At 51.5% G+C, this 9,882-nt stretch overlaps 1 protein-coding gene across 1 annotated transcript in view; it reads right to left on the bottom strand.

Annotated features, from left to right (window-relative positions):
- ADAM12 (ADAM metallopeptidase domain 12) overlaps positions 1 to 9,882 on the bottom strand; it is a 286,161-nt gene that overhangs the window by 204,340 nt on the left and 71,939 nt on the right. The window contains 1 exon segment of the mRNA XM_045291382.1: positions 5,753 to 5,826. Within this exon segment, the coding sequence (XP_045147317.1) occupies positions 5,753 to 5,826 (74 nt within the window).

The raw sequence follows: 9,882 nt of genomic DNA, 5'->3' as shown, positions 1-9,882 counted from the left end.
AACATACAATTGCTCTTTGATATAAAGCTTTTTCTTAGACACATGAGTGTCTCTGGATTTGTTTCTCTAGTCAGCTCGGCCTAACACAGGGCTCAAATCGAACCACTGTGAAGGGGGTGGGCAGGACTTACATGGGGTTGATGGGCAGTAGAACCAACCTCGGGGCATTTAAAAGGAGCAGCAGCAGGACCGCAGCATGAGGGCACAGCAGTCCCCTCCCTCCAGGTCTTGTCACAACTGATGGCGTCTGGCCATCCTCCTCAAGACACACTGGCAAAGGCCAGGGCTCACCTAGCCTTCAGCGGCCGAGGAGCTTGGAAACAGGCCGTCATGGTACTGAAGCCTTGAGTGGAGGAAGGTGACCTAATTAGTCTGCTGCTCCCACAGGGATGTTTTGGGGACATTCAAGTCCCATCTGGAAACACAGCTGGAGCTCCGATCATTCAGCACCGATTCTTACGCAGACGTCCAATTCCACGTTCACAGTGGAGAGGGCAAAGAGTCCAGGCAGTTTGTTGTCAGAAGTCAAGGTAGGTCTCAAAAGTCCAGCGTCTCCACGCTAAGTCCTGCGGAGAAAGACCAGGCTTCCTATTCCTGCCGGAGTCCAGGAGCGGTGCTACCCTGACCCTGTGGTCACTCCGCGTCAGAAACAACTCCATGGCAGGGAGTGGGTGATGTTGTTTCCCCCCCAGAAGCTTCTCTTGTTGAATTGTCTCTCTCACCGCCCAGGCAAACAAACCTCTAACGCCCCTGCCTTCGTCTAGATGGTTTACATTTCACCAACCACCCGTCCAACTAGTGCGCCTGCTGCAAGGTGAGCCACACCGTGGGAGGGAGAGGAGCGGAGACGAGCAGACCCAGCCCCTGACCTGAAGAGCCTCCCCAGTCACAGGAGAAGCCAGAACACCCAACAATAGAAATGACAACAAAGATGCAGGTGGCTCCCGGAAGCTCGACTTGGAAGAGCAAAGTGGTCAGTGTCCTGGATGTGGCCTGGCCAGGGGCCCTGCGTGGTGGATGATCCAACATCCCTAGAGGATCCACCATGCCCACTCAGGTGGCGCGTGTGGACAGCCACACTGCCTTGGGGGTTCACATCGAATCTGCACTCATGAAAACAAAGCCCGGGTCTCATTCGCAGGAACGACTGGGACCCGTCCTTCAGAGCTGGCAAGCCTCATGTTTTTGTTCCCCTAAGCCCAGGACTTTACATGCATCCCCATGAAACCTCATCTTGTTAGTGTTGGCCCACTGGTCCAAACACTGGAAATCTCCCTAATCCAGAGTCTGTCGTGCGGCACACACTTGTCCTTCCCCAGCTCGGTGTTGCCGGGAAATGGGGAAAGGTGATCAGCCCAGGTCCTGGCTTTCACAGACACTGGCAGATGTGGGCAAGGACCCCAACCTCACCAGCAGCAAGCTCCGTCCAGCTGCCCAACGTGGTTCGGACCAAGTATGAACCAGGGATTCCCGGGTGGTGGACTCCTCTGATGCCAGGTGGGCACTGGCTTCACTTACCCACCCTGCCCGCTATTAAGCCCATGCCTTCATGCTCCCGACCGTGCAGAGACACCCTGGCTTCGAGTCTTCTAGCGTGAGTATCAAAGCTCCCCTCGGAGAGATGTCTGGGGTCACTCCAGAGCAAATGCCCACGCCACAGTCCTTGTAACTCAAAGACACCCTAAAGGTAAACAATTCACCCCCCAGTACAGACTCAGTGGTCACCGGGTTTCCATGACAACCAGAGAGGGGGACCGGGCTTGGAAACACGTGGCCAGCGAGTCTGAGGCGTCCAAGCGGGAGCAGTCCCCGCCACCTGGAATTCTCCTGGACCGGCCAGCGTGTGCAGTGAAGCACTTTGATCAAAGACGCAGTTGCACAGAGCACCTGCCCGAGGAATGGCCGCAGACTCCAGGGGGACCGGGTAGAGTTATGGAGGCGATAAACCTGCTCCCTGCAGCCCTGTGAAAAACACTTCTCTGGGGGAGCTTTAGGTTTCTTTAAACATTCAATTACAGCTGTACAAACACGGGTTTTCGGCGAGCAGCATCCGATCCCCATACAGATTAGGGATGCTGGCAGGTCCGTGAACGAGATTCCCCAGCACAACTGTGCAATCAGCACTCAGGCCTGCTCGTCCCAGCAGAGGTCTGAGCGGTTTCCTTAGGTGAGCTGTGTTTAGGATTGCCGGCCAAGTCTTACGTAAATCGCATTTCTCCGGGTACCATGGGCAGGCATGTCAAGCTCCTTGAAAGTTAGAGTACTTCCTAAAATACACCATTGTCCTTCTATGAATATGAAGCAATCCAACATTTTGTTCTCAGCCCTTATTCAGCTTTCACAAGCTCTTCTCCCCTTCTCACTGAAGTGTCCCCCGATTATCAAGGGAATATTTTCTTGCTGTCAAGCACAATAGACAATAGAGAAAAACAAAGGACCATAAAGAAAGCACGAGTCTATAATCATAGGACACCAGCCCTAAGCAAACGAACCCACTGCCATCGAGGCAAGTCTGACTCCCAGAGAACAGGAAAGAAGTACCCCCTGGGTTTCCAAGGCTGAAACTCCTGAGGGGAATAGCAAGCCTCATTTTCCTCCCTCAGAGCGGCTGGTGGTTTCAAACTGCTGACCTTGCAGTTAACAGCCCAATGGGTAACCACTAGCTACCAAAATCAACCCCCCAGCTGCCAAGGCAATGTTGGCTCATATGGCCTCTGCTGGCAGAGGAGACTAGCACACTAGGGGTCTCCAGGCTTTACAGGGGCAGAAAGGCTCGTACTTTCCCCCCCAGTGGCTGGTAGGTTTGAACTGCTAACCTTGTGGTTAGTGGCTGCTCAACACATCATCAACTGTGCCACCAGGGTTCCTGTCTTAACTATGTACTCGGAGATGAATGTAGGATAGTATATTTTTAAAGTAAAAAGAAGGGAATGAATACCATATAAATGATTATTCCTATTAAACAGATCCTGGGAACTTTCACATGAATAAAGGGTCTTTGTCCTATTTTAATTGCTGCAAAGCTTTCTATTTTGTAGTTGAGACGAGACAATCGACCTGCTATAAATGTTCTTTGGGCTGTAATTTTAGCTTTGGTTTATCCTAGCTTCCCTTAGATATTGTCTCAGAAGTGGATGATGGAGCCGAAGGCTACGCAAATTAAAAATCCTATTATGTACGGGGCAATCAGTACCTTCTGCAACTGCAGCTCCCCCACCCCCAGAGCGAAGAGCACACAAGCATTTCACTCTATTTATGAAATTGTAGATTTCTGGCATTCATTGTCTCAGAAAGAAGAGTCCATTTGGAACAGACATGTAATCTGTTTGCAAAATAAAAAAGGGGTCCACTGAAGGGTCTGGGGGAAGGGAGCCTTATGAAAGGCTCAATGCCGGCGTGCTCTTATTACAGAAATGCTAGCTCGACATAATGGGATCTCTACAATTGGTACAGGCAGTATAATTAAGATAAAGCTACGGAATGATCCAAGACCATATTAAATGCTCTCTACAGTGATCCTAAAACACAGGCTGATGGCGAGGTTGGGGGTGGGTGGGTGGAGGAAAGAGGTGGCTTGACTTTCAACCGGGCTGATTTCATGATCATCTTGTGAAACAAATACCCAGTGTTCAAAGGGAGCAAATGAAGGAAGCTTCAAAGATGAGCTTTAATGCACACCAGCCCATTCCTGGATACCAGGGTCTCGGGCTGATTTTCAGTAAGGGAGGGTCAACCGGACCCCCAGGCTTTAGAAAACCAGATATACAATGGTACGCACTCTCTGATATGCATTAGGAAACAGAGAAGCTTTATGCACTAGACAAAGATGGACATAAAAATTCACCAAAATATTAACCAAGGTTATCTTTAGTGGCAGCAATACTTAGCAGGGAGGGGGGTCTCTTTTTTCTCCCCTAAAAGTTCTGCTTTTCTGCACTGACACCTGCTTCTTTTATTATAAGAACAGACTAAGATTTGTCATCTGTCCATTTCCATTCCCTGACCTATAATCCTAATACCATCTTAGAAATTCAAGGCCACTGTCCCTCCACCCGAGTCCTGGTTGCAGCCCGCTTGTAACCACTATGCCAACTACAAGGTCAGCAGTCCAGAAGCACCAGCTGCTCCTCTGGTCAATGGGAGGCTTTCTCTTCCTGTAAAGAGTTCCAGTCTCAGCAACCCAGGGTCTCAGCAATCCTTAGGGTTCCTATGAGTCAGCATCGACTCGATGCCAGTGCGTTGGGTTTTGGCTCGGGGCCCCAACAACGTGAGAACAGCAGCCATTCCAAGACAGGAACCCCCTCACCCCACTGCCGACCGATCGTAAACCCACAGGGACCACTCCGCGCCACAGGCACTTTATTTCCGTTTGATCTTTCTGGGGAAAGCCACTTTCACACCCAGACCTTTCCTAATGACACACAAACGGCAAGGGACAAAGGTCCACGCCCACCGCCCCACCCTGCCCACCACAGCCACAGGCCAATCCCACAGCCAAGTCCTGGGCCTCACCTACCTGTTTCCCACCTGGGATCCAAGCTACAGGTGTCTGGGTCTAGGGGTCTTTTAAACCACTGGAAAGTGGAGGTAGTTGGGGGGCACAATAAGCAAAGGGAGAGCCGCTTCCCCTATAAAAACCACCCCCCACTTCCAGGGAGCGCAGGCGTACAGGTGGCAGGACAGAGCCCCTGAGGGACACAACAGGCACACGCATGGGCTTGAATTGGGCAATGTGAAGACCGAGGTGGATGGAGCAGTGGGCCTGGAGGGCAACACTGAGTCAGGCCTCGCTCCACAGAGTCCTGCTTGCCGGACATGCAGATTCCAGTAGCACCCGGTGTCTACATGACAGGAAGGGGAGAGGAGCCAGCTCTTTCCAGAGCGGGAAATGCCTATTTTAAAGCAGCCTGGCTCATAGCCCATTATCTGCAGCCGACTGACCAGAGCAGACAGCTCTCTGCCGGCCCCACCCAAGGGAGCCTCCTGGGGACTCTTGCATCTGCGCTGTCATGAGGGGGACCCGTGTGGTATTCCGCTCAGGCTGTGAGGCAGACGCTGGTTTCTACGGAGAAGGTATAGACAAGCTGTAACAGAGGTCATGGGCTCTGGGAACAAAGCAAAACACCATTTGATGGAAATTTAGATCGTTTTTCAAAAGGGAAAAAAAGGAGGCTACATTTCAAACTAAAGAGAAGATGAGCAGTTTACAGCACAGAGTAAAATGAACTCCTGGTAGGTCTCAGGGAGAAAAGAGTTTCTAGCCCCTGACAAAGTCCCAAGCATCACCCCAAGTGGTCCAGGGGCACTGCTCTCGGACCCCCAGCCACTCTTCACAAGAAAGATGACACTTCCCACTCCCAGGACAAGTCTTTGAAGGGCATGGGTGCCATTCTGCTGTTGCAGAGGGCTGCTGGGAGTCCTGTCAACTGCAGGGCGTTGAGTCTGGTTTTAGTGATTTCAGCGGATCAGGCAGGCCTTACATCTTGTCCTTGGGGGTGGGGGTGGGGGTGGGGAGGAAATCCGACCACAGGCAAAGCAAAACAAAAGTCAGCTGGAAGGACACCTGCGGAGGTGCTGGTTCCCCGAGCGATCACTTCTCTGTCTTTGCCCACTGGACCCTTTCTTGAGGTCACTCCTAGCCCAGGACTAGCCGGATGAAGAACCTGCGCTCACGTCTGCTTCTCCACCTGCCAGTCAGCAGCCCCTCCGCTGCCTCCTCTCACACCGAAGACAAGAAGTAAAGGTGACTTACTCGTTCCTCTCCAGCTTCAGGGTGAGTTCTCCGCGTCCCAGGTGTAATCGGAAGCTCAACAGCTCTGGGTGATGCTGAAAGACAAGCAGCGGACCGTCAAGGGAAGGTCACTGTGTGTTGACCGGCTGTCTGTCTGTCTGGGATCCTCAGGGTCCCCTGTTGGGGAGGAAAGTATATTCCCTTCTTGGGGTTGGGGGAATTCTGGAGTGTGATGATCTGGGGGATGCACGCCCCCTCTACGATGGCCCTCGGGTAATTCCCGTGTTGCTGGCCACACCGCCCTGTCCTTCAGCCCCACACTCGGGATGGCCTGGAGTCTATCTCCCTCCATCATCGCCTTCTCTACAAATGGCACCACTACTTCCCCAGCCGCTCCCTGCCAGGAATGTATACCACTATCCCGGATGCCTCTTTCTCCGTCACGGAATCCATTAAAAGTCTGGCAATCTGGGCTCCAAAATTCAAGTCCCAATGCCCAGGTCGGCACCGACCACAAGGGCCTCTCCCCTGGATTACCAAACGCCTCCTGATGCAGGACCCCTCCCTGCTTTCTCATTTGCTCTCCTCCCCCACCCAGCTCCAGGGACAGCCAGGATGGTCTCTCTCTCTCCCCTCCTTACAATGAGCCTGGGCTGGTGCTGCTGGGATGTTGTCAGGGGAGCCCAGGCCCCAGAGGAGGACATCACGCTTGGTACGAGAGGGGCACCCAACAACAGGAAGACCCTCAACAAGATGGATCGACCCGGTGTCTCAAACATAAGAACAACGGTGAGGCTGGCACAGGACCCGGTCATGTTTCCTTCTGGTGTACATCCTGTTGCTATGGTCACAACCAATTCAATGGCACCTACCGCCACCACCACCAACCACCACAACACCACCCACAACCACAGCTGATGGGCTGAGTTCACCCAGACATGCCCAATAAAAGTGTGCGGATGAAACTCAAACACTGGCGATGGGAGGCTCGGCCTAGCAGCCGCAACAGAAGACTCAGACCCTCTGCTGACCATTCAGACAGCGCAGGACCAAGAGGACACCGTGCCTTCCCGTCTCACACAATGTCACCAGAACTCCAGCCGACTCAGGGGCGGTCACCAAGCACAAGGCAATTCCTTATCTGAAAGGCACCACTGCCACTTCTATAGCTTGTGAGTGAGTACGTGTGTGTTTACACATGATCAGATGCACATATACACACACAGAGCATTCCCTCTATATAATGAAGTAACCACATTGCACTACATCTTAAACTAAAGAGACTCAAAGTTCCAAATACCCAACCTCCATCCAAATAATGAAACAGAATCTAAACAAACCACCACCACGGGGCGACCATGCACGTTTGAGGCCCAGGTTAATACTCACACGTGCACTAGCTCAGGCCACAGTCTGCGTATTACCGGGCTAATACTCACATATGGGCTGACTCTGAGCGCATCTTCCCGCAGTCTTCCTAGATTCAGCATGGGCACCCTAACTACTTAAATGCAAGGAAAGTGCAATCGCGTTTAGAAGGCAGTGGCTGAGGTGCCCGAGCCCCACGTTAAGGCTCCACAGTTCCCTGTGGCTGGCCGGTCACCACGACAGGCAGTGCAGAGGTAGGGCTCATTCGCCTGCAGGGAAGCACCCGTGACGCAGGCTTAGCCAGTCCCAGGTGCAGAAAACTGGGACAGCCTTAGGCGCACACCCAAGTGGGGTTTCCGCTTTCATTTTCCATTTACTAATCTTAAGGAGCTGCTTCGAGATCTTAATTGTGGAGCAGCTACTGATGGGGCTAAGGAATCACCCCAGGTGGAGGGTGAAGCTGGTCATTTTCCAAACACAGGAGACGCTGGGTGTGGAGCTGTGGTGTCAACAGGTCCTGTGTTCTTAGGGATCCATCCCAACAAACGACGCCATCAACACCTCGCCCTCTTGCGGCAACCACACTTAATTTAGGGATCTGACGCTGTCTGGTGTTTCAAAGAATCGTGCAGATTTCCAAGCAATTGAAACCCTATCGATTGCCGAGCCTTTGAAACCAGCACCAGTGTCCCAGCTCTGTAACATGAGGCCCGCACATCTCCATTTGGGTTTGGGGGAAAGTGTGTGAGAGTCTGGCTTTGCCCCGAGTCTGTCTCAGGGATTTCCGCCCCCCTTTCCCGACCCTTTGTGAAACCTGACTCTAATCGCCTCAAGTCGTGCTCTCTGGGGCTTGCCATTTATTCTCATTAAACATAACTTAAAAATGGTGCTTCTCAACCTTCCTCAGGCCGCCACCTTTTAAAAAAAAATTCATTTTATTAGGGGCTCATACAACTCTTATCACAATCCATACACACATCAATTGTGTAAAGCGCATTTGTACATTCATTGCCCTCATCATTCTCAAACATTTTCTATCCACTTAAACCCCCAGCCTTAGGTCAATTTTCCCCTCCCTCCCTGCTCCCCCCTGCCTCCTGAGCCCTTGATAATTTATAAATTGTTATTTTGTCATATCTTGCCCTGTCCGACGTCTCCCTTCATCCACTTTTCGGTTGTCTGTCCCCCAGGGAGGAGGTCACATATAGTTCCTTGTAATCGGTTCCCTCTTTCCTACCCATTCTCCCTTTACCTTCCCTGTTTTGCCACTCACACCACTGGTCCTATAGGGCTCATCCGTCCTGGATTCCCTGTATTTTCAGTTCCTATCTGTACCAGTGTACCTCCTCTGGTCTAGCCAGACTTGCAGGGTGGAATTCGAGTCATGGTAGTGGGAGCGGGGAGGAAACATTTAGGAACTAGAGGAAAGTTGTATTTCTCATCATTGTTACATCGCACCCTGACTGGCTCATCTCCTCCCCGAGACCCCTCTGCAAGGGGGTCTCCAGGCCGCCACCCTTTCACATGTTGTGGTGAACCCGCCCTCCCCCCAGCCATAAAATTATTTTCATTGCTACTTCATCACTGTCATTTTGTTACGGTGATGAATGGGTGATCCTTGTGAAAGGGTCATTGGACCCCCATAGGGGTCATGACCCAAAGGTTGAGAACCACTGACTTAGAGAAACGAGCGTGTTCATTGGGCTTATAAGCACACATCTCGGTATCCTTTCAGTCAGCTCAGCCTCATGTAGACAGGTCTGTGCGAGGAGGCACCAAAGTTCATAGAAAAATTCCATTCACTTTCAATTTCATTCTTCCACGAACTTTCTGAAGGCTCCTCGTGTTGCATGTGTGTGTATGTGTGTGTGTGTGTGTGTGTGTGTGTGTGCGCGCGCGTGTTTAGGTACATGTAGACTAGCAGTTCTTAACCTGTGGGGGAAGTACCAGATTTCCCAGAATTCTCAGAAGGCCATGCCCACACAGAAGTCTCATTGGCTATCTCTAGATTGACAGGCTGGACCCACCCCTACTCTCTTCATCCTTAAATGGATACCCGATTAGGTGACTGCCCCAGTGTAACTAGAGCGTGCTGACCTATGCCAGCAACACACGATCACTCTCTCAGAAAGCAAGCCCCACCGTTCTGGAAAGTGAAGGACAATGATGTGTAGCCCCTTCTCTTCCCCGCAATCACGTGAGTTTAAGCGTGAACATTTGTGTCGGTGCCACAGAAAGAGAACCCACAAGACCTTATAGAATCCCCACACCAACATTCCAAAGAAGACCGGTTCTCGCAGGGAGACCAAGAACTGTGCCTGTGAACTGCAGTCGGGACCCATGCTCCAGCAGAGATCGGAGCAGCGGAGAAGCAACGTAGGGGGGCTAGTTTCATTCAAACCCTCTAGCTGCACTATGTTTCTTAGGGTAACAGCATGCATTTTCTGCATGATGAGGATAATGAATTAGTACTGGTTAGCTGCAGTCTTCCATTCTAAAATGCAATATATATCGATTACCCTAATGGAATGGTATCTCAATGAATCCTTCAAGAGCAGCATTTGCGGAATAAATCAATTAAATGCTAATCAATAGGCTGGAAACGTTTCGGCAGCAATTCTTCACCTACTTAGCTTAAGTGGGAAAAGTACATCCAGGCAGAGCGTACTGAGTGTATGGGGAACAGTTAACATAACAACATACGTAGAGCCCTCACCAGGGCACTGGCCACCCAGCTTACACAGCAGAATGTCACCAGTGTCCTAGGAGCCCTTTCCCCAAGC

The sequence above is a fragment of the Echinops telfairi genome, unplaced genomic scaffold, assembly GCF_000313985.2.
Source record: "Echinops telfairi isolate 266 unplaced genomic scaffold, ASM31398v2 ScPeMD7_70;HRSCAF=299, whole genome shotgun sequence".
Classification (NCBI taxonomy): domain Eukaryota; kingdom Metazoa; phylum Chordata; class Mammalia; order Afrosoricida; family Tenrecidae; genus Echinops; species Echinops telfairi.
Note: the sequence above shows the minus strand (reverse complement) of the source record. Positions and strands in the feature narration are given on the sequence as shown.